The following is a 25,552-nucleotide window of genomic DNA, read 5'->3' on the forward strand; positions in this document are numbered from 1 at the left end:
CCTTCTCAATGAAACATTTCAGTTGTGTCATACTTATATTTTTTCATGCCGTTGATATTTGCATATTTTACATCATCACCTTTAGGCAAGCAGTCCTCAGGACCTCCGGCTGTTCTATGAAAAAAACAAGAATCTAAGTCCCAAGTAAGAACTGTAGTTTTTAAACAATAAAATGTTAGCATGATAGTGTTTTGTGTACAATAGTAAAATGTGAAGTCCCAATGTGTTTTCCTGGCAGTTGTTTCTCATAGTCTTCCTTAACTAAGCTTAGATGAAAACTGAAATGTTCACAGACAAGTTCTGCATAAAGTCGGTCAGATATGCTATCTTTACAGTGTCTCATAAAAGCTGGCAGAGACAGCCATGCTCAAATGTTTGAGATTATGTAAGCTACATTTTTTAAGATTTTCTGTTAGTTGTACAGATAACCTTAAAAATGCTTTTTTTAAGGACAGACATTGAGAGCAAAACAGGCAAGTACAAAAGTCTTCTTCTTCAGTTTTTATTAAATGTTTTTTTTTTTTGGGTAGTATCCCCAGAGAGACTTCAAGCCATCTGAAGAACCTGCTGCTGGGTCTGCTGCAACGCAACCACAAGGATCGCATGGATTTTGGTCAGTAAGGATCAACTGTTTAACCCTTTAAAAGACATATATGTTGGAAGACATACTTGTTTTAGACATAATATACTATACATCATATCATTTGGTTCCCAAACGCACATATAGCAACCTGTTAAACAGTTGTTTGAAATTATTGTACACTACATTTCTTTTTTATAATTTAGCCATGGATAGTTTGTTGGTAACGTGTTTTGTACAAAGCTCTACATAAACATCAGAAAAAAAGTCACAAAATGTAACATTGACTCAAAATATCTCCATCTGTGAAAAAATATTTCGGAATACTGATCTGGATTTAAAACACATCACAAAGTGTGAAATTAATGAAATTGTACAACTGGTGAGTCAAATTATAGAAAAATATATTTTGGACTTCGCATCAATGACAGAGTTGATGGCAGCCTGGATATAATTTCAGTCTGTAAAGACATAAATATTATGAGACTGTGGTTCTATTGTTTGCCCTATTGACAATTTCTGCCCCTATATTTTTTTATCTACATGTTGCCGTTTTTACCGCTTCCATATCTTACCTGTAAAGAAACCGCTTCATATCAATGCACTTAAAGTATCGTTAGGCAAATGCCAGCATGTTCACCCTCTATTTTGATATGACTTACTGATGGTCCTTCTCAAAGTGTATTTCAGAGCTGGTTCAGTTGATTATGCTTGCTGGAAAAGTTGTTCTCCAGCTTTTTAAACTCTGCGCCTTTGCTTGGTCGCAGTACACAGTCAGACAGAAGGCCGCAGCACTGAATACCATCTTTCTCTCACTGCAAACATCACTGTAAAAAGTGTATACCACTTGATAGGAAACCCCCTCATTTGTTTGAAAGACGAATTTACACAGTCTATAATGCAGTTTTGCAAGCTACGCAAACGTAGACAGGACAGGGTTTTTCTAAGATGGTTGCACACATTGCGGCTTAATGGCTTACTCTGGGTGCGGCAAATATAAAATCGCAGACAGTAGACCTACAACAAGTATGGTAATTTGAGGTTAGTTAAGGATTCTAACGATATTTTTTCAGCACTAGTGGCCTTTATTTTTGAATTTTTTGACAGTAGGCAGACAGGAAAGAGGGGTAGAGAGAGGGGGAGACATTCGGCAAATGTCACCGGGTCCGGGACTCGAACCCGGGACGGCCGCTTCGAGGACTGTAGCCTCTGCACATGGTGGCGCGCTTAACCCCTACACCATCAGCGCCACGCCCTTAACCCCTACACCATCAGCGCTGCGCCTTTGACTCCTACACCATCAGCGCCACTCCCTTGACCCCTACACAATCAGCGCTGCGCCCTTGACCCCTACACCATCAGCGCTGCGCCCTTGACCCCTACACCATCAGCGCTGCGCCCTTGACCCCTACACCATCAGCGCTGCGCCCTTGACCCCTACACCATCAGCGCTGCGCCCTTAACCCCTACACCATCAGCGCTGCGCCCTTGACTCCTATACCATCAGCGCCACGCCCTTGACCCCTACACAATCAGCGCTGCGCCCTTGACCCCTACACCATCAGCGCTGCACCCTTAACCCCTACACCATCAGCGCTGCGCCCTTGACCCCTACACCATCAGCGCTGCGCCCTTGACTCCTATACCATCAGCGCCACGCCCTTGACCCCTACACCATCAGCGCTGCGCCCTTAACCCCTACACAATCAGCGCTGCGCCCTTGACTCCTATACCATCAGCGCCACGCCCTTGACCCCTACACCATCAGCGCTGCGCCCTTGACCCCTACACCATCAGCGCTGCGCCCTTGACCCCTACACCATCAGCGCTGCGCCCTTGACCCCTACACCATCAGCGCTGCGCCCTTGACCCCTACACCATCAGCGCTGCGCCCTTAACCCCTACACCATCAGCGCTGCGCCCTTGACTCCTATACCATCAGCGCCACGCCCTTGACCCCTACACAATCAGCGCTGCGCCCTTGACCCCTACACCATCAGCGCTGCACCCTTAACCCCTACACCATCAGCGCTGCGCCCTTGACCCCTACACCATCAGCGCTGCGCCCTTGACCCCTACACCATCAGCGCTGCGCCCTTGACCCCTACACCATCAGCGCTGCGCCCTTAACCCCTACACCATCAGCGCTGCGCCCTTGACCCCTACACCATCAGCGCTGTGCCCTAGTTAAGGATTCTGACATCGATAATTTAAAAATTCCTTGATCATGACCCAGAGCTGAGACTTTGGTTCGGATCGAGATGTCCCCATTTATACCATCATCAATTAAATCACGCTGTCCTCACACATCATTTGTTCAGATAATCACAAAGTGGATGAAATGTCTAAACTATTTCTGTTTCCTCCTCTGACTTCTGGACAGCTTTTATATGTGTGTCCGAGTACTTATCTTGTATTTTTCTCTGTGGTTGGCAGATGAGTTTTTTACCCATCCTTTCCTGGATGCAAGCTCATCTATTAAGAAGTGTAAGTAAAAGTAAATATTAGTTTTTTTTAAAGCTTGTTTAGGTGTGACCTGGCTGGTTTTTCCAAACTCTAAGAGCAAAACTTCTTGTTTCTTTTAGACTTAATGTAAGAACCAGCCAGATAGAAATGTTGAACATGATTACAACTAATTAAACCTCTGAAGGATTGTGTACTGATTATGATTGCTCATGACCAAAGTAGATTTTTTTTTTTTGACTCCTGAACTTCTTAAACATCCGTTTTGCATTGTTTCACAGCCATCCCTACAGTGACCATGACCTGTTTGCCCAGTTCTGCATCAGCCAGCTCTTGTAGCAGCTCATCCACTTCTCACCTTGCCTCTCCACCGGTTTGTGCTCAGTTGTTTCTCTTATTTCTTTGCCTCTGTTTATTCAGCCATTTGCACCTGATTTATGAGGCTGTATGTGTGTTTGACAAAAGATGCCCTTGTTCGACCTTTCCGCACTGGGAGGTATATTATGCTTTATGCTCCTCTTCTGCTTCTTTAATGTTTCTGCTTCCTTTTGTGTTTGTGTCACTGCAGCAGTCTCTTGGTGAGACTCAGCATCTGCGTGCCAAAGTTCTGGCCTCTCCGACCCAGGAAGCTGCAGGTATTCTCCTAAAGGAATCATCTGGAGCAGGCGGCAGCAGCAAGAACTCCTCCTCTTGTGATACAGATGATTTTGTGATGGTGCCTGCTCATTTTACAAGTAAGGAACCCCTCCCATGAAATCTAGGCAAAAACAGATAAAGCTATAACTAGTCATAAAATGTAACATTGGCTGAAGTACTTCTACCTGAACATCACTTTGTGTTTCAGCTCTACTTAATATGGCCATCTAGGCTTCTAAAAATGTATTGGATATGTTCTAGTAATTATTATAGAATTGCATTTTTTATTCGTCTTTATTTTTTCTGATTTTTGTTTTTCATATGAATGGATTTCCAGCAGGTGAACTGACATGTGAGAGTAAAGTGCTGCAGGACAGTCTCATGAACAGTGGGTAAGAGTCACTGACTATATTCAACATGCCAATTAAATGTTTTTCCCCCAGAATATTTACAGTTATTTAAATAATTAAAACTAAGTACACTGTATTGTTGTGTGCAATCTGATTATCTGTTCCATATTTGTGTGTTTCTTTTATTTAGCTCTCTTTTGGCTTCAGCTGGTTTGTGTAACCAAACCAAAACACCGCCACACTCTCCTTCTTACAGTGGATCTCCAAGTCCTGTCAGGTAAAAGTGTTAAAATGTTGTGATTTAATGGTAAACTAAATGATAACTTAAGCACAAAATGATCTTAAAATATTCAATAAGGAACTTTACCACATTAAATGTGGTAGGGGGTATAGAGTGTCTGACAAAAAGAACGCATGCATTTGAGCATGCATTTGAGGTGCCTTTATTTCAATAGGCTTACAGTGTCTTGCGAACATAACTAGACCCCTTGACCTTTTTCACATTTCATACCTTGGTTTTTTGCAAAAACGCCTTTGACATAAATTTTTATTCAACTACCTTTACTCATTTGTAACCTTATATCCCTAAAAGAACAAAACAAAATAAACAATGCAACCAACTGCCTTCATAATTAATCGAGTCCACCTATTTGTAATTGAATCTTCATATTAGCAGGGCTGTTGTGTGAAGGGCTCAGAGGACTCTTAGAGATCATTAGTAAGCATACAGCATGATAAAAATTAGGGGACACATGTTATGGAGATGTTTCTCCATTTTGTACTCTTTCACATGGAGCACTGTTCAATCAGTCATCCGAAAATGTAATGGGTATGGCACAACTGCAGACCTACCATGACATGGTCGTCTATCTAAACTGGAAGACCGAGGAACGGATGCATTAATCAGACAAAGACCCAAGAGGCCCATGGTAGCTCTGGAGGAGCAGCAGAGATCCACAGCTCAGGTGGGAAAGTCTGTTTACAGGATAGCTATGATTCATACACTTCACAAACTTGGCTTTTATTGCAAATGGCAAGAGAAAAGCTGTAAAAACACAAGGCATGTGTAGGACAATACAAACAAGTGAAAGTAAATACCTGTTCAGAAGTAATGAGACAAAATTAAACTTTTTGGTCGACATGCAAACACTGCTCCAAACATATCCTACTGCAGTTAAACATGGTGGTAGTAGCATCATGCTGTGGGGATGCTTTTCTGCAACAGGACAATCCTGCAAGAAAAATTGTTAAAAGGCTGCAATAGACTTGAGACTAGAGTTTCACTGAGTAAGGTGAGAAAATGTGAAAATGTTCAAGGAGTGTGAATACTTTTGTAAGGCACTATAACATGTGATGTTACACATTGTTTAAGGCCTACATCAGCAATTTCCTACAATTCTTAATTAATTACAAAAACTGATGATCCACTCTTTCTCTTGAGAGTTTGGCAAATTCTTTGCTATGTTGGAAGCAAAAACAAATCTACTGATAAGAAATCCATGTTAACCAGTACACTCTTGTCATCTGATCTCCCTTTATGTTGCTGTATTGACCAATCAAATCCACTCCAGGTATTAAAACTACCCAAAGAAGCCTGTACAGAAGACTTCAGGCATGACAAATTGTCTTTTTCTTATTCTTATTCTTTCTGCCGTTATCAGACCCCAATGACTTTTGCAACCACATCCATTCTTTATTCTCCTTCAAAAGCTGAAGCCATTTATTTTCAATAAAAGTCAATTTTGCTGCTGTGTTCCCTAATAACTTGGGTTATCTTCACATATAGCACGTTGAAAACCTTTAACTACAAAAAAATTGTATTTTACTTTTATTCAGGATGTCAACTAAAGTTGATCAAATACCTTCCTTAAAGTTTACCTTGATCCTTTAGGTCTTAAGGTTTGACAGTGTCAGCCTAGTTTCATTCTCAGAAATCCCCACAGCTGTTTGGTTTGCTTTCAACAGACCAGTAATATGATCCTTCTCAAACAAAGTAAAATATTTTCCACATCCTGAGGATATATCTTCAATTTTGCCTTTCTAAGGAGCAGGAAGTTGCCCACTAACTTGCTTTCAGCTGAAAGATATTATTTCCTGCCTTGTTACTTGGCTTTATCCTGGCGATGACCTTCTATAGAGATCTGAAGAGGTCCAGTTTTAAAGCCATTAATATTCTCTGAAAGGTTTGACTGTGTTAACAGTAACAGAAGGCCACATCTTTAAGATAGAACTGGGTTCTCCTAAAAAGCTTTCATGAAAACATAACTATTTCCTGTCAGCGATCTAAACATCTCCTGGACACTTTCTGCTCTTCTCTCTGCTGTTTCCAGACCTGTCGAGTTCCCGGGAAGTAATTATTGCGGTAACTGTGGAAACCATTTTCACTCATTGCCTATCCCAGTCCCCACTCAGGTCCAGAACTACCGGCGCATGGAGCTGAACCTTCAGTCTACCAAACAGGATGGCTCGTCACGGTCTGCATCCAAACATGCACATACTCCCAGAACCAAATAATCAAGGGAATAAACAAAGAAATTACTGACACTAAAGCTGATAGTTTTTTTTTGTAGTTCAGCATGATGCATTTCTTGGTTAAACTCGAGCACCTTGTGATTTTTGACTTGCCAGGCTGTCAACATCGGTGCGTCGCTGCAGCAGTGGGAGCTTGGTGGGGTATGCTAGACCAGGACCCACAGCCCCATGGCAGGGAGCAGTACCCACATCCCACAGGCTGTCACTGGGAGGAACCAGAACTTTCCAGATTTCTCCTCAAGGTACTAAAGAACATTATTTTTCTCTAAATCTTTTATCTTATGAACCAATAAAATGAACCCTATCCTTAAACTGTTGCTATTTTAGATATTAGATTATATGTTTTTTAGTAATCATTGAAAAAAATTAAAAGATCTAAATTAGGAATAAAATGCGTTTTAACATTTTTGTTCTTGGGGTGTCTCCGTAGTTTCATTTAAACCTTTTTTTTGTATTCTTACATGCAAATAAGAACTGATCAGGGCTGATTAATCTGTTATTTATTCCCCCAAATAATTTTGAACAACTCTGTGATTTCTGTTTTTGTCTGTGTTTCAACATGTTTGAGAACAAGTGTTTTGTTTTTCTGGTTTGAGATCATTTCAAAACAAAACACTGGGTTCCTATTCAGTAAAAACCCAAACAATTACCAACATCAAACCATATTAGAGGGTCAAATTTAAAGTTTCCTATGTTGACCACCCCCTGTCACATTATACTTTACAGCCCCCCAGCATGCTGAATCAAGGCCGACATCTCAGCAGCCCCCACAGGCAGGAGGGCTGGGCACACGGCTTCACAGCGCCCCCTGTCTGTTGGAATGTGCAACTGGTGGCGGGAGGCAGAAAATCAAGAAGCAGCATTCAGACCCCGTCGCTGTCCCCCCAATAGGGCTAATGACCGTTCGGCCCCTCCACTCTTCCCCCAGACTCAGTGAGCTAATGCAGCGCAACCCTCTTCCTACCATCCTGGGATCACCATCCAGGGTGAGACAGCTGTGTCTGTGACATAATTTGCTAGACATACACAAGACAAGAAATAGTAGCAGTCAGTTTAAACTGACCAGGAATGTTTTGTTACCATCTGTCTCCTTAGGCTATCCCGCCATTTGAATTCCCAAAACCACCAAGTTCTCCGAACCTCGTGACTTTCCTGACACAGAAGGGCTTGGTTGTTGATTCTCCAGGCAGCAGGACTGCCCCAGGAGAGCTCAGAGATCTAGGACAACAAGCACCGGCACTGTCCACCAACCCTACTTACTGCGTCAACAGACTGAATGATGATGGCAGGAGCTTTGGAAGGTCAGGTTCATTCAATCACTGTATATCTTTTCAAAAACAAATGAGTTGTTTAGAAGCAGGACGGTTTAATTTAGGACGAAAATTTGTTGTGAATTTAGTACAGTTTTAGTTCAAAAGCATAGACTGTAAAATAATAAACTTGATAAACTGCATATAAAGTGATAATTTTTTTCATAGATTTTTTTTTTTATATAAATGGAAAATGGTCAGAGTAGTGTTTAACTTTTTCAGAGTAGATGGATAAGTAGGAGCACAAAGTAAACAGATGAAGAGAATTGGCAGGAAGTGAGCAGATTTCCAAACAGTTTTTCTCTGTTTCTGTTCTGCTTGCTGCAGGTCACAGAGTGCCAGCCGTATGTCTGACATGCTGCTGATGGCTGCGTTTGGAGCTAGAGGACATGCAGGAGACAGAGGCAGTTCAGAGAACCTGGCCTCAGAAAAAGCCATAGACATAACAGGTCTGTACCTCTTATTTAGGATTGACCTGTATTTTACAGGTCTGCTCTGGTCTTTTTTACCCTTTTGCTCATTTTAGTATTTGATAGCTTAGGATGGATTCAGGCAGCAAAGTTGAAAGTTCAGCATCTTAGCTAAAATAATGTTGCATCCCATCTTCTTTGGACAACTAGTTAGAGATCATTTTTTCACAAAGTATCTCTTCCATAAAAGGTTGTTATAGGATGGTTGAATTCGCTAAGGTTTGAATTCACTAAATCATTTAAATGTCATAGAATCCATTAAATAGTTAGGGTATTGTTTTCTCTCCTGATCACTAATGCTGATCCTCACCAGCCACTGTCTCCAAGAACACATCCTTCCTTAGTCAGCTCGGTCAGGTGTCTGCCTTGTCAACAGATGGCACACATTGTCTTTTTTGGAGCCTCTTTTTGCACATCTTCCAAATTCTTCCAAAATATGGATTTGGTCAGCTGGTCTCTCAATGCAATTGATCAAATTTTCTTGAGGAGAAGACAGGGCTCGGGAGAGCCCACTTGCCCGGACGGGACATTTTTCTCCGGATACACGATGGACTCCTGGCAGAAGTGGAGGATTGTGTGTCTGTCGAGGATGTGGAAGATGTGTATATAATTGGATGTTTGATATCAGGATTTCTGCTTTTTGGAGTCAGCGGTTACCTGGCATATCGGGAAATTCGTAGAATGTCAGCAGCTGTTCTGGCAATTGTAAGGCTGCCTGGCATGTGTGATGGAATCTTCAGGGCGATCAGCACTCAGACTGAGGTGTTACGTGAGCTGAATCGCAGACTGGATATGATCCTTACACAGGATCGCAGGCAGGTTGCGGTTCCTGGACTCAGGGGTGAAATGGGATAAATCTTGGAGAAAGTTGTGCGCTCGGATCTGGCAGAAAGACAAGGAATTTGGCTGTTTGGATTCGCCTTTGAGAAGCACCAGCAAGACTCTCACGGCTGACGGAAAATTAAGAGTCAGCCTAACCCAAATAATTATTGTTTTCCTGAATCTGGCTCCCCTGCACGGCCTTGACGGCTGGTTATCTTCAACCTCTCCCGGAAGTTATGTAAACATGACGCTCTGCTCCCTCTGCCCCCTCCCTTCCCTGAGGACACCTGTGGACCTGCTCAGAACTTTGTGGCCGGTTGATGAACATTCCAACATACCATCAAGGACAATGGCCTCTGTGACAGTGCTTCATGGACTCACTTGCACACACACACACACACGCTCAAGATAAACATATGCACCCCTCACACCACCTTCACCGTTCCCAGCATGATGTTGTTTTGTAAACTTATTGCTTCTTTGTGCTGAGATTTTTTGCAATCTCAAACTGTATCCTGCTAAGGATAAAGTGTGAAAAATGATTTTTTTCCCTCTACTTTCCTAATGTGGCCTCTTTTCTCATCTAGCAAGGGCAGCGCCTGTGGGTGGGTAGCAAAGCCTCGGTGACCCGTCCCCCCCTTGTCTTGTGTCATGATGTATGTTTGGATGGGTTGTACTGGAATTCTAATTTCCCCTCGGGGATCAATAAAGTATCTTTGATTTGAATTTAATTGAATCTCCATCTCCATAACAAGCTGTCTATAATCTTACATACTTTATCAGGGTTTTATCTTTATTGCCATTGAAAACCTACATTGTTGCACATAGAGCCAATAATAAATTTTCTTTTTCAGGGACAATTTTTGATCTGTAAATATGCAACTGTATAATCAAATATCTAAAAATGCAACTGCAACAGAAGCGATGAAAACTGATTTGGAATCTATTATTTCGTTTAAAAAAACATTTAGATGGTGCATCTGCAGTTATTATAGTTCACATTCACATTATTCCACTAATGCATAACTTAAATTCAAATGGTTTCAAAAATTTGCATAAATTCTTACGAATGATGACTTTTTAATACCGAGGAGCTGCAAACAATTACGCCTACGTTCTATAACTTGTTTTATGTTGTAAAAAAAAACTTGAATGTAAACGGCTAACTTCAGAACAGTTCCAAACGAACTTTAGAGCAGTTCGTTTTTAGTGTGAATGTGATTCGACCTCGATCCGACAAAGCTACCAGGTAGCTGTAAGCTCCAGCCAAACGCCTTCCCATAGCCAGGTTTGCATTGCATCGTGGGATGCAGTAAAGTAAGTAAACTAATTAACAATGACGGCATGTCTTTAAGGTTGTCAGATAATTCTGCCTGAAATAGTACCCAGAAACAAACTAAAGATATGAATAAATACTCTGTGTTTTCTACTAGCTCAGAACACAGCATCTGCTTCCTGTTTTTACATTTGGTAGACCCGCCCCGGGCACATCTGACGAAGAAAAAAAATGAACGTTCTCACTTGGTTTGTAGTCACTGGTTTTAGTTCGCTTGCTGTTTTCTCTGTGTGAAAAGAAACCAAACCACCTGAAAAGGCAAAGTAAAACTCATCAACTGATTCAGACCAAAATGAATAAACTATAGGTATGAAAATACCCTTAGTGTGTCCTGTTAGTGCAATGATATGGTGCATTCACTAATCAGAGAAGGTTTCTGACCAACTGTTGGCCAGTCCAGCTAGAAATCGAATGGTTGCGGACATCACCATATTTCTTTGTGCGTATCTATTTTAAACCTATGAGTTGGACCTGCTCAAAGCTTTCAGAAGAACACCAGTAACACCAACATGGAACTGTTTTGTCATAACTGTTGTTTCTTTTTTTCCTAAGTTACCTTTTTGTAATCATCAGCTCAACCGGCTGATTGAATAAAAAATAATGAAAGCAAATATTTTTCTGTTCATTAGCTCCTCCTGGTGGTGGCTTTGCACCTGGTTCTTGCAGCCCAGCACAGGTGATTTTCACTGTTGGCTCTCCACCAAGTGGCACCACCCCACCTCAGACCTCCAGACAGAGGAAATGTTCAGGTAACAATACAAATCTGTCTGTATAAGTTAAGACAAAAGAAGTTGTCTCCACACAGAAAATATACCTTTTACAACAACATTTTAGAGAGTTATTGCTTCTTTTTCATGATGACAAAACTCAAATGAAAGGTTTTAGAGGTAAATCTTAATTTGTTTCTTCAGGTTAAGATCTAACTATACACTCTGGATATATAGAATGTCAAAAAAACATCCTTTTTAAAACTGACATATGTGTTGTGATTATGAATATATTATTTAATATTAATACTTTAATATTTTATTAAATAATATTTTGGTCTGTTAAGGGTTGTCCTGTGAATACCAGCCCAATAAGGCAGTGGTATTAGGAAAAAATGGAAAGGGATGAGCCAAGCTCTGACATTATTGACATTATCACTGCCAAAGCCTCAATAGTGGCAGTGGCTTCATCTCTGTAAACCTACTACTCCTCTCTAAGAGCCTGGCAAAGAGCTGGATAGCTGTCACTAATTTCTGGAGGAAGAGTTTTTATGAACACATGAACACTCTTAGCTGTTGTTCTCCAAATAAGCCTCAGCTTCTCACGAGAAGAAGGAAAATACAAGTCAAGAAGACAATGTTCATCCTCAAGCAGGTAAGCATCACTATTTGACTGGCTATCTGGATAGAAAACCTCTGTCCTTAGCAAGGGATTCAAGCTTCTTAAAACGGACACCGGGCTCCCAAGGTAGACCATGTCCATCTGAGAAGTCAAGCTGGTTAGGTTCATGAAATGTTGGAAGATCATGATCTAACTTCTGGGGAAGAAAATGAGTTTTCTCATCATTTAAATGAGACCTTTCTAATGAATGGACTCGTGCAAGTGGTGGTGGGTCAGGTTGGATTGAGTCACCTGATAACCATGTATGTCTCTCCTGGCCCCTAGGGGTCGACACAGAGTCAGAAGGGAGAGGGGTGCAGATCATGTTGGAAGGCTGCTCCTTCCACCCAATTGGACCACTTGGTGGTTGTTCACTGCAATGGGATTTGGCAGGAGACCACTGGAGGCCATCTGACTTCCAACACTTTTGTTAGGGTCTGTGGAAGTAAGTTGAACACTTGGACTAAGCTTAGGAAGGGGAGACTCTGTAGGCACTGGATTCCTGTTGTCTGAGTCTGTCTCCCGCTGTGGCTGCTGCAGCTGCTGTGAGTGAAAATGTAAATCAGGTACCTGAGAGGTTGGGGGTTTGTCCCCACTTTTGGGATGTAGCTTTCCTGACCTCGTCTGCCTTCAGGTCCCTTTAACTTTGCTTCAGCTTTCTCAGTCCTCTCCTCAGCTTTTGAGAGCTCAAGCTTCACAGCATTCTCTCTTTGAAGGGCCATCTGATGGTCAGTCTGTAACTGAAAATATCTTTGAGCTTCTAGTTGTGCTTTCTGCTGATACAACAAGGTAAGCTATCAAAGAACATCTGAAATCAGAGCATCTCTAGTCAGATACTTAATGAAGTTTACCAACTCCTGAATCCTCTCATCAAATGCAGCAAGGTTAAATTGATTTAAAGCATTCCACTCCTCTGGAGACAAACGGATTAGATCAGTGACAACAACCATTACATCTCCACGTCTGCTGAATTCATAATGGAATGGGATTCTATCATTCTGGCAGACACTACAAAACAACAACAAAGTTATGAGAGTATTGCTAAAAGTAACAACATCTAACAAATGTATGTCCAGCTATATATGTATGTGTATCTTTGACTATACATATATTGGAAACATTTGTTTGAGTGTAAATTGGGTGCACAAGTTGACCATTCAACCTGTGACTTATGACAACACTGTGCTATAAATGTTACAATGCTACTCCTTTCTCTATTTTGTGACTTTAGCATTAATTCTTAACCTTTCTTTGGGAGAAACTAGTGATTAGACACTATTCTTAACCTTTAAGGGAATTTTGTTATTCTAGTGATTCTTCAACCCCTAAATGGCAGGGTATATTATGTTTAAAATGCAAAGGAAAAAGAAAATTGCTACACCTCCTAAGGGTAATACTTGCAATTTGGCTTTTGATACACCCCCCTTTATGCCAGGGTGGATTAGATTAATGTTGGCATTTAATCTGGCAATAAATCCTGTTCTTTGAAAACATAAAAACTATAAAGTTCCTGAATGGATACATGCATCAAAAATCAGGTCAGATACTAAAATTAACTGCAAAGGTAATTCAGTTTCAAATTGTGGTCGTACATAAAACACAGCCTCTGGATACAGATGTGCAGCAATTGTCTGAACAGTGAGGTTAACTGAAGTTAAACCAAGTCTCAAGTTATTGCTTACACAGAAGAAACCAGACTGAGTCAAAACATCAAACATTTTGCCTATGTAGCAGAGTTGATTGTTACTAGCACGGAGATATTATTGGAGTTATTAACTTTGACAAACGTCTAAAATTGTGAACTCCAGGAATGTCACAAGTTATAGTCTTTTAAATATAATCAGTGACATCTGATGTTAGAACTTTGATGTTTGAGTCCTATTGTGACCAGTGACAGTTGGTTTTAAGGTCATCACTCGGTGCATCAATAATGTGTAGTTGTGGTTTATTCATTCTGATTTATGTACAGTGCTCGCTGTTCATAATAATGCCCACCCAGGGATGCCAAATAATGTTGTGATTAAGAATATGAAAATATTATTTAATATAAATACTTTAATATTTTATTATATAATATTTCGGTCTGTTAAGGGTTGTCCTGTGAATATCAGCCCAATAAGGCGGTGGTATTAGGACAAAATTGAAATGGATGAGCCAAGCTCTGACATTATTGAACAGCAAAACTCTGCACACACATGGAATGAACTCACACAATTTCTTAAAATACAAGAATTTATTAACAAAAATAAGTCAACTCAATTCAAACATATTTCAATCAACAAACTCTTTACTATGCTAAAACAATCCAAATAAACTACCAAGCAGAATTAAAGAAGGAAGACTAATGGGCTATGTACAATATAAACAAGTTGATCAAAGATGGTTGAAAACCATGGCCGAAAGAGTGATGCAACATTACCATACAATATTTTTGTTTGAGAACCAAGGATTATCTTGAAGAATCTGGAATTGAAGTTAAGTTAGTCTTGGAACTAACTTAGGCAATAATTGGCATACCTTTAGACAACCATTCACAATGCAAGATCAGATCAAATATTATTTTAATAAAATAATTTTTTAAAGAGTGATTTGCTGAATAAAACCAACCTTCTGAATGACCAATTCTCAATGGTGTTTAATTAGCAGCCTTTATTTATTAAAATAATATTTAAAGAAATATTATTAAAGAAATAGTAAAATACCATTAATAAAACGGTTAAAAGGGTCCCGTTGTCCTTCCTTCAGACCGAGGAAAACTGCTCCACTCGGCATTGTAGAGACAGGGTCTCTGGGAACTCTCTGAAACACAGTTTGCTTCTTTCGACCTCAGAGAGAAAGTCAAGCAACACTTGTACCTTAATTACCCCTGTTTCTGAATGAATACCGGATACACAAAAAGCAATTAATTCCTACTTAACTTAGTGCACATGATCGCGTGATCGTATGACACTCTTGGATCCAGTTTGAAGAGTTATGTCCGTTTTCCAGGAAAGATACATTAGTGCGCTGTGTACCTCCATCCAGTTTCACTGGGGACCTGCGTGGAAGAGGTCAGTTTGTTGCAAAAGCTGGGTTTTTATTCGGACAGTTATTTTGAAAGTTCCAGAAAAGTTCTTACTGGCCTTCTTGTTGTAACCAATGGCTGGGGTCCCAACATATGGATCAATAATCAATAGCAGAGGGGGACCAGCAATAAACCAAGGAGGGTTTGCGATTTCCTGGACTTTAGAATTGCTTAAAAATAGTTTGCGGTTGATTGTACAGAAGAGGAAATAAAGAAAATGTCTTCCTTTTTTACCAACCCATACAGGCTCCTTCAGTTCAGGCAGTCCTGTAGGCTCGTTGTCCAGTCGCTACCCCCAAACAGGCATCTATCCTGAAGGCTTCGAGGCCCCGCCCAGCCCTCGCTACAGTTTCACTGATCCTATCACAGCTAACATGGGTGGCGCTGTGACCTTTGAGGCCCCTGAGCTGCCTGAGGAGACGCTAATGGAGGTAAGGAGCTGCTTTCCCACAGCCCTCTGGAAAGTAGTGAGAGTGTAGACGTTCTTAAGACTTGACTTGGAGCTTATTTTGCATCCATTTGTCCTTTAAAATGAGGAATCTTTTTTTTTTTTAAAGCAGATATTCTGTTGCCAAATAATTTAAGTTATGTCTCTGAATCACTACTCTCATCCTCTTTTTCTGCTTCTATCGGAGTTCAGCAAGAACACACAGACACTGTGCAGCGCCTACGTTTCACTTTAGAGTTTGCCCTCTGTCTGATGGAGGTGGCTAGCGCTCGTGGTGCTGTCACAGCGGGGGGACAGGGAGACGACGCTCACCCCTCTGTCCTTCAGCAGCAAAGCCATGTAGCGGATCAGATAAGCTCACTGAGCCGAGAATGGAGGTTAGGTCAATTTCAATGTCAGATATCCCTGTTTGTCTATAACGCTGTTTTGCTCTATTTAGAAAACCCCACAGACACAAACAATGTTTATTGAAACACCTGCTCAATTTTTTTTTTACTATAACCTTCCTCTGTGTAGTTATAATAATAGAAAAATGTGGAAATTCTTTAAAAAAAATTATGCTACATTTTCTGTTACCATTTTAGAAACCATTGGATTATTTTCATTTCTGTGTTAAATGATACAAACTGATACTGCGATATTCTGTTTTATTTTTGTAATTCTTGGCTGTGTGTAAAAGTACCTTTAAGCTATGTTAAATGCTCTTGCCACTTTTAAGATTACTTATCAATATCCGCCTACTGCACATGAATGGCACTGAGCTTGATCGTGTTTTTTCACTTTAAAACTGTGTTTTGGTTGTATTTTTCAATGATAATATCTGACATATAAAGACACATGGGATCTGGTGTTATAATGTAGCAGAGATTTCACATGATTGCTTCAGCCAGAAGTGGTTTCCAGACACTTTGCTTCTTTGCCATTTTATACTTTTACAGTTTTGGTCATTTTGTAGCTTTTTTTTTTAAAGGCTTCGTTAACAACCGATGATTGAATTTACCTTTCTTCTAATTATAGTCTACTTTAGTAAAAAGTGGTTATGCCAGTCCAGTACATATTATCTATGAAATGGAAGTTGGTTGGGATGAAATAGCAATAATGAGTGGGTACAAAGTGGGGGTACAAAATGGCAAAAGGTGCAAACTGACTAATTGCAATTGTCACTGCAATATCAGTGTGTGCAATATCACAATGCAAATGACTGCTTGGACACAATATTTGTAAGAATACTGTATTTCAACTGTCATGCATTTACCGATAAAAATATGCTTAACCAATTGGATGGACTCTTAACGGAGCTGTTATATATATATTTTCACTGACTGAAATACTAAAGATCAAGGACAATGATGGGAACATTGTTTATCAGTAAATTAAAAAATTAAAAACTCTGAAAAATGTCAGTAATCATATCGTCATTGAAATCTTCAGCAGTAGTATTGCAATGACCTATTTTCCTGATATTTTCCAGCTCTAACATTTAGGTGCCTAGAGTTCATTTAATGTTTAATTAAATGAGCTAAAAGTTAAATAAACTAAAAGTGAAACTTTAGTGTTTAACATGAACACTATGAACACTTAAAAACAAAAGACCCAATGTGGTTCATGATGTAGGCTGGGGAACACGATTTTGTGTTCCCCATAGAGCAGTTCTTATTTCTTCTCATTTTTTCTCTTTTAATGACATATTTTACAACAGTTTTTTATTTTTATTTTGTTGATTTACAGTTTGGCTGAGTTTAAGGTGCTATATTGTTGAATTTGTCTCCTCAGTCATGCAGAGCAGCTGGTGCTCTACCTTAAAACCGCAGAACTATTGTCTACTGCCTTAACCACAGCCATGGAGCGAGTTAAACAGGGCAAACTCTACCCCTCTGCTACTGTCAAACAAGGTAGGAGCCTCTTCATCTAGCTAGCTCAAAAACGTATGTACAACCTGTTTTACTTTGTGCACTGCCCAAAAGCAAAAACATCTTTCTTGTTTTCTCTGCTTGCACAGTGGTGAGGCGGCTGAATGAGCTATACAAGTCCAGCGTGGCATCTTGCCGCTCACTCAGCAGTCGTCTGGAACACTTCTTCTCCAGAAAGCATCGTCTAATGGACCAAATCACCTCTATCACAGCTGAGCGGCTGCTCTTTAGCCACACTGTACAGATGGTAGGCTCAAAGAACAACTGACAAACTGTTTCACAAGCAGGTCACTGTGTAACCATATAGTTCTTTTTTTTACTTCTTTTTCCTTCTTGTGGCTTTAAAAGAAGGTCAAAAGAAGCCACGGTTGCAGTTTAAGTTAAACCATGATGACATGTAAAACACTATATGTGACAAAACACAATCACACCACATCGCCCTGACCACACAGTATTTTTATGGTAAAATGTAGCGGTGGCAACATCATGCTGTGGGGATGCTTTTCTCCAGTTGAATGGTGAAAGCTACGTAGACCTAAGGGCAAAATAGATTAAGACATGAAAATGAAGGTTTCCATCATATCTCACAGATTTTGAGCTCATTTGCAAAGGAGTATGGGAGAAATGTCAGTCTTTAGATGTGCACAGTTGGTATACGTTCAACAAAAGACTTACAGCAAAAGCTAGCTCTACAAGTATTAGTTGGGGGTGACTAAATACAAAAAAATGCCACAGCGATCAGACTTTTATTTGTAAAAAAATGTAAAAGCTGTTTATCATTTTTGGCTACTAAACAATTATAAGCTACCTGTCACATGACATCTTGGAAAATGTACATTGAAGCGTGTGGTTTTAATATGAAAAAATATAAAAGGTTTACTGGTAGTAACATCTTAGCTGCCACTGTGATTAATGCATTGTCAATATTTTGAGTATAATTATAAATATTATTTTATTTTTATACCATTTTAAAATTATGAGACTGACCTTTAATGCACTTGTTTTCTGTCGTGATGTCAGGTTCAGGCTGCTGCACTGGATGAGATGTTCCACCAGGTGGAAGCGTCAATCCTGCGTTACCACAAAGCTCTCCTGCTAATGGAGGGCCTGTCTCTGCTCCTCACTGAGCAGGATGACCTCCTAAGTGTTAGCAAATGTGAGAATCTCTTTCAACTGCTCAGCACTTGCAATTTTTGTTGTTTTAATAATGTGCCACTTCTGCTAAGAGTTTAATGAATAGAAAGACCTGGTCCACTCTAGAGACCTGCAGGCTCCTGTAAACACTGCTCTAAATGTCCTGTCTCTTTGTTCGGTTTTGTTTCTGCAGGCAAGGAGTGCATTGAACGCCGCCTCACAGCTCTGCAGTCGGGTCTCTGTGTTTGACTCTCCATTTGCTCTCTGACACATAACTTAACAAATCTCCACCCACATTTTATGGTTTCACATAGAAGCGCTTTTGTTTTCACAAGAAAACCACAAGGTTTACACAGACACTGGAGGGTTCTCACCGAGAAGATCTTTCAGTTTTCAGGGTTGGACTGTGATAGAAACACTTCTACTATGGAGGTTGGACCAGTGATGGGCATAGGGAGGACTTTGCTGCTACTGCTGGAAATGCCAAGAAGATTTGTACCCAGTTAATGTTGGTCTAACAAGAAGGAGCAATTTTTGCCAAGTAGTCACATTCCTTCATCGTGTGCTTGTCTAGCAAATTAAAAAAAGCTTTTTAGGTTTCATGCAAGATGCATTGGGAAACCCTTTGAGAAGATAAGTGCAGTACAAGCTGCACAGCTGGTGATACATTCTGAGGACTCCCTGTGGCTAAATATCCTCATTGTGTTTTTTGTCTTTATATCCTTAATTTGTTCCCATATTTTTTTCTGTTTTATCTGATTCTTTCATGCCTTTTGACAGAATGTGTACAGTATAAAGCGTAGCTCAATTTAATCAGCAGAAGTGCATACGAGCACTGTTACAAAACTGCTGCCAAATTACTTTCAAGAGACTTTTAAAGTAGATTCACTGTCTGACTCTGCTCGTTTGATAAAAGAAAAACAATTCTATGTGAGAATTTACTATTTCTGTATGGACTTCAAATGAAATGGCCACATCCTGCTTTTCACAGTGCAAGGTTGTGAAGGAAATGTTTTAATTATGCTTGTGAAAATTGTAGCTTGAGAAAAAAAACTGGTCTGGTTAACACTCAAAACACCTACTTCAACTGTGTTTGTATGCAGAAGGGGATAAAACTGGTTTTCTTCCACTCAACTTTTTAATATGCTTGTCTACATCTTGTCACATTCGTGTTAAAGAAAATGCTGCAATAACCTGGGATGTAAAGGTGCATCTTAATAAATAATCTTAATAAATTAGACTAACTTTGAAGCGTTAAATTATTTCAGTAATTAAAAAAAAACTTAAAGTGAAACTCATAGATTTATATCTGTTAATATTGGTGATTATGAATTACAGCTATTCACAATCCTTTCAAGATTGTTGTTTTACCTGTTAGCTGTTTTACCAAATGTTTTCCTTCCACTCAATTTTTTAATATGCTTGGATACAGCACTCTGAACAGACAGCTTTTTTGTGTCTTCCTCGCCTGGAGGATGTCAGTGACTGTCCGCTGAACAACGTTTGCCTTTATCTGCTCTCATCTTCCTCTTCACATAACTCCATAGTTTCTATATGAAGTTTAGATCATGTGGGTTTGCTTGCCAGTCAAGAACAGTAATGTCATGGTCCTTGTATAAGGTATTGGTACTTTCGGCAGTACAAGCAGGTGCCAAGTCATGCTGGAAAATGAAATCAGCATCTCTATGAAGTTTGTTAGCAGAGGCCAGTATGAGATGCTCAAAAATGTCTTGGTAAACAGCTGTGCTTGGTTATCCATGTTGCTTGAACCTCTTTTTCTGTCACATTTTCTCCTTCAAATAAACTTTCCACTAATGTTTGGATACAGCACACTGTGACCTTTAGCACTGGCCTTTTTACGCTTTCTCCCCTTGTGGACTGTGTCAGTGACTGTTTTTTGGACAGCAGTGAAGTCTGCAGTCTTTATGATTTCTGTAAAACATTTCTGTATTAGACTTTTTTTTATTGCTTTTACTTGATGTTTAAATTTTCTGAGAAACCAAATTTTGGGTTTTCAGTAGCTGTGAACCATAATCGTCAAATTAACAGAAATAAATACTTGAACTATGTCACCCTGTATGCAAGGAGATTATAAAAGATGAATTAAATTTTTTAACTGAATTGATTTACTGATATGAATGGACTTTTTGATAAAATTCAACTCTATTGAGATGCACCTGTATTCCTCGCACAGTCGTAAGCTTTCACATTCATTGCTGGTAATTTCTGCAAATGATTTGCAGACTTTGTTGGGGTTTGCATTTTATCTCACAGTCTTTAGAGTGGTCAGCAGGTTTAGTCAAATATGAATGTAGGGCTGTCAGAAAAGAATCAGCTTTAAAATCAGGCTGAATGATGGAAGGGGGGTTAACATTTAATCTGAAGAGCTGAATGTTTTTGCACTGTTTATGTACTGTATAGATATGCTAAAAGTGTGCAGCTTGCATAGCCGTGCTCCTTTAGGGACTTCTGCTTAGTCCATTCAGTACAGTTTTAGTTGCTTCTGCAGTTACTGTCATAAAATTGTGTGTTTTGATCTTTAGATTAAGAAGGAGATTAGATAAGCTAGTTTTCTAGAAGAGGGAGGAGGAAAACCACACTGAAACCAGTGTTGCAGTTCTTGTGCTGTGCTTTATTTGACCATTTGTTGTGTGGTTTGTTTTTTTTTTTTATAAAGGCTTCTTGCCACTTTTAAGGTTGATTTCATCTTGAATAATTTTAATTGATGACTTAACCATGTTTCCTTCAGAAGATTCGTGACTGCTAAATTTGAGTGGCTAATTTTTGAAGGTTTAAATTCTAAATAAGGTGTTTTTGATGGGTTGTGTGCACGACGTTGTGATTTGGTAGGCCATTTATTTTACATGTTAATGAGCGGCGGGACACATTAAGCTCAGAACTTGCATAGATCTGCTCTTGTGAGAAGCAGAACATGTTTCTCTGATGTAATTGACATCTAAAACCACCACTATCTTGTTTTACTCAAGATGTTATTTCCTCTGCAGCTGAGTTTGGCTACTGAGAGCATATTTTATACGATGTTTGATTGTGATCTCTGCTAAAGACGCTGTATGAGGACCCCCTTACAGCGGCGCGATCGGCAGGACAGACTGGAGAGATAATTTATCTAAAAAGACATATTGCGAGTATTTGCTTTGTTGCCTTCCATTTTGTGTACTGAACGTCTCTCTGTGTCATTCCTAATATTAATTAATTCCTCCACAGGCTCTGTGTCACTACACCTGCTGCGCTTTTCTTCCAAGAATCAGGTTGCAGAAAACCCGATGCATGTGTCACTTTTTTATCGTTCCATTCAATCATTGTCCTGATTAGCGAAACATGTCAATTTTATTTCAATTTGCTGTTTTTGAATGTTTCTAACAGCATACCAGGATATTTCCATTGTATGTTTTTCCTTTAACTAATTCTGTGTTGCCTGTTTATATTGTAAATTAAGTTATTATTGTATTGTAACTTATCAGCCGAGGAGATGATGGTGTGGGGCACCTGAGCATTCCCAAAGAGTATTAAGCTTTCTGCTTGATCTTCCACATTCTCTATCTTGCTGTTTCACAAGCAGTTTTAATGTTTTCATATCCGCAATAGACAAACTATCTCTGTACCCTGTTGGTGATGTAATCTTTGGGGCGCTCCATCATGAATAAAGTGAAAGGAAAGAACATTTCTTCCAGATGTCGTGTTTTTGTTTTAGTTGAGGGGAAAGGACTGCATACTTCATTTGAATTTATTTATACCCTTGCTTATTTTCTTTTTATTGCATATTCTTGGGAGATTCACCACAAATATGGGACTTTTCAAAAAAGGATAAGTCATTGGTCTGATTCATTCATGCAGCCATAATTACACTTTTTTTTTTTTCTTTTTAGTGCTGCTCACCAGATGAAAACTTGTTGCTGTTTAAAATACAATGGAAATGCAGCTGATGTATAAACAAGAGCATCCTAATGTTAAGTACATTTTAACTTCTGAGGAGGCAATAGAAACAGCTTCCAAAGTCTTTGAATTCAATCTTAAGCAACCTGTTTCTGTTTTTCTAATCAAGTTTAGAAAATCTCTGTTCTGGATATATACACTGCTCAAAAAAATAAAGGGAACACTTAAACAGCACAATATAACCCCAAGTAAATCAAACTTCTGTGAAATCAAACTGTCCACTTAGGAAGCAACACTGATTGACAATCAATTTCACATGTTGTTGTACAAATGGAATAGACAACAGGGGGAAATCTTTGACGATTAGCAAGACACACTCAATAAAGGAGTGGTTCTGCAGGAGGGGACCACAGACCACTTCTCAGTACCTATGCTTTCTGGCTGATGTTTTGGTCACTTTTAAATGTTTGTGGTGCTTTCACACTCGTGGTAGCATGAGACGGACTCTACAACCCACACAAGTGGCTCAGGTAGTGCAGCTCATCCAGGATGGCACATCAATGCGAGCTGTGGCAAGAAGGTTTGCTGTGTCTATCAGCGTAGTGTCCAGAGCCTGGAGGTGCTACCAGGAGACAGGCTAGTACACCAGGAGACGTGGAGGAGGCCGTAGGAGGGCAACAACCCAGCAGCAGGACCTCTACCTCCGCCTTTGTGCAAGGAGGAACAGGAGGAGCACTGCCAGAGCCCTGCAAAATGACCTCCAGCAGGCCACAAATGTGCATGTGTCTGCCCAAACGGTTAGAAACCGACTCCATGAGGATGGTATGAGGGCCCAACGTCCACAAGTGGGGGTTGTGCTCACAGCCCAACACCGTGCAGGACGCTTGGCGTTTGCCAGAGAACATCAGGATTGGCAAATTCGCCACTGGCACCCTGTGCTCTTCACAGATGAAAGCAGGTTCACACTGAGCACATGTGACAGACGTGACAGAGTCTGGAGACACCGTGGAGAGCGATCTGCTGCCTGCAACATCCTTCAGCATGACCGGTTTGGCAGTGGGTCAGTAATGGTGTGGGGTGGCATTTCTTTGGAGGGCCGCATGACCCTCCATGTGCTCGCCAGAGGTAGACTGACTGCCATTAGGTACCGAGATGAGATCCTCAGACCTCTTGTGAGACCATATGCTGGTCTGGTTGGCCCTGGGTTCCTCCTAATGCAGGACAATGCTAGACCTCAAGCGGCTGGAGTGTGTCAGCAGTTCCTGCAAGATGAAGACATTGAAGCTATGGACTGGCCCACCTGTTACCCAGACCTGAATCCGATTGAGCACATCTGGGACATCATGTCTCGCTCTATCCACCAACGTCATGTTGCATCACAGACTGTCCAGGAGTTGGCGGATGCTTTAGTCCAGGTCTGGGTGGAGATCCCTCAGGAGACCATCCACCGTCTCATCAGGAGCATGCCCAGGCGTTGTAGGAAGGTCATACAGGCACGTGGAGGCCATACACAATACTGGGCCTCATTTTGACTTGTTTTAAGGACAGCCGCTCTGTTTTGGACCATATTATGGAGGTAAATTTGTCTCAATATTATTCAATCAAACAAAAAACTAATCTCAATCAAAAAATATTAAGTTGTGATCAAAACTTTCAGAGTGGTAACAATAATTTTTTTTAAATGGAATATTTTATTTTGGGGAGAAAAAAAAAGTTTGATAAAACTTTTTTTTTTATTCAAATGACTCATTTTTTCTCACGAAGAGGAAAAAGTTATTTGCAAAACATAAACTTTTATTTGCGCATGTCAAAAATCTTTGGTTACGAGTCTCGCTCTTTTGGTTTTGACGCTCTCTGTTTTTGGTTGAACTCAACGATTTTTTAGTTCTGGAAACATGAACATCCTGGGCGGGGCCTAAAGACGAACGATGTAAGACGTTTCCCTATTGGTTAGCGCTGACTAAAGCGGCCGCTCGAACTGCAGGGCTTGCAACGTCGCTTCAGTGAGGAGATATCAACTGTACAGAAGAAAACTGCGGTCAAGTGAGCCGAAAGTCAGAAATACGCGGTGACGTCAGCCGACACCAGCTCTCTCTTAAAGATTAGTGTCGCGCATACAAGGTTCATTACGGTAATGGAGCAGAAAGGACGCCGATCCTGGCAACGTTGAGAAAATAAGAGGAAAACAGAAAAGTAACCTACAGAACATTTATATTAATTACATTTTTACACCTTTCACATTCATGTTTTATGTAAAAGAATAAATATTTAATATTTTACTGTACAGTTTTGGAGAAATATCTTGTCAAAATACCTCAAAATGCTCAACCATTATATGCATTTGTCCCACTTTCAGGAATTTATTTCTCCAAAACCAAGAGAGATGACAACACAGTCTCTTCAGATTATATTAGAGGGTCATCTATATTATAACCAGAATTAGTATTTCATAATTTCACTGTAGGTTTCTGGAGAAATACACAACTACCCCAACAAAGTACCACAAACGCTTCTTTTTGGTGAGGTCGATGAGGTCCTGGGAAGTGGTCTGGACAACTTAAAGTGCAAGAGCATCCAGATCTCCTCTGACCTCTCCTGGACCAGAAACGCCCCTCGCCTGTTGAAGAAGGTACAACAACAGCTCTTCTTCATCTCCTCAGCTGCTTACAGATGTCTGCAGGGCCACGGTGGAAAGCACTCTGTGTCTCAGCAGGACAGTGTGGTGAGGGAACTGCACAGGAGAGGAAGGAAGTATCACGGGTTGTGAGGACAACACACAGGATTATGGGATGCCATCTGCCCGACATGGATTCTGCTTTATACTACACTTGGAGTAGTTGTGTATTTCTCCAGAAACCTACAGTGAAATTATGAAATACTAATTCTGGTTATAATATAGATGACCCTCTAATATAATCTGGAGAGATTGTGTTGTCATCTCTCTTGGTTTTGGAGAAATAAATTCCTGAAAGTGGGACAAATGCATATAATGGTTGAGCATTTTGAGGTATTTTGACAAGATATTTCTCCAAAACTGTACAGTAAAATATTAAATATTTATTCTTTTACATAAAACATGAATGTGAAAGTTGTAAAAATTTAATTAATATAAATGTTCTGTAGGTTACTTTTCTGTTTTCCTCTTATTTTCTCAACCGTTGCCAGGATCGGCGTCCTTTCTGCTCCATTACCGTAATGAACCTTGTATGCGCGACGCTAATCTTTAAGAGAGAGC

The 25,552-nt window shown here is 40.2% G+C and overlaps 1 protein-coding gene across 1 annotated transcript in view; it reads left to right on the forward strand.

The window, feature by feature from the left end:
* ulk1b (unc-51 like autophagy activating kinase 1) overlaps positions 1-22,105 on the forward strand; it is a 37,707-nt gene extending 15,602 nt beyond the window's left edge. Inside the window, exons 9-27 of the mRNA XM_047372702.1 lie at positions 86-144; positions 531-613; positions 3,017-3,067; positions 3,325-3,416; positions 3,612-3,777; positions 4,017-4,071; positions 4,220-4,306; positions 6,360-6,503; positions 6,658-6,803; positions 7,288-7,547; positions 7,657-7,862; positions 8,199-8,320; positions 11,129-11,248; positions 15,178-15,362; positions 15,572-15,756; positions 17,153-17,271; positions 17,379-17,536; positions 18,310-18,445; positions 18,617-22,105. Coding sequence (XP_047228658.1) covers positions 86-144; positions 531-613; positions 3,017-3,067; positions 3,325-3,416; positions 3,612-3,777; positions 4,017-4,071; positions 4,220-4,306; positions 6,360-6,503; positions 6,658-6,803; positions 7,288-7,547; positions 7,657-7,862; positions 8,199-8,320; positions 11,129-11,248; positions 15,178-15,362; positions 15,572-15,756; positions 17,153-17,271; positions 17,379-17,536; positions 18,310-18,445; positions 18,617-18,672 — 2,430 coding nt within the window. The 3' untranslated portion in view covers positions 18,673-22,105. The remainder of the gene's footprint in view (positions 1-85; positions 145-530; positions 614-3,016; positions 3,068-3,324; positions 3,417-3,611; positions 3,778-4,016; positions 4,072-4,219; positions 4,307-6,359; positions 6,504-6,657; positions 6,804-7,287; positions 7,548-7,656; positions 7,863-8,198; positions 8,321-11,128; positions 11,249-15,177; positions 15,363-15,571; positions 15,757-17,152; positions 17,272-17,378; positions 17,537-18,309; positions 18,446-18,616) is intronic.
* The last annotated feature ends 3,447 nt before the right edge of the window (positions 22,106-25,552 follow it).

This window comes from Girardinichthys multiradiatus, chromosome 8 (assembly GCF_021462225.1).
Source record: "Girardinichthys multiradiatus isolate DD_20200921_A chromosome 8, DD_fGirMul_XY1, whole genome shotgun sequence".
Classification (NCBI taxonomy): domain Eukaryota; kingdom Metazoa; phylum Chordata; class Actinopteri; order Cyprinodontiformes; family Goodeidae; genus Girardinichthys; species Girardinichthys multiradiatus.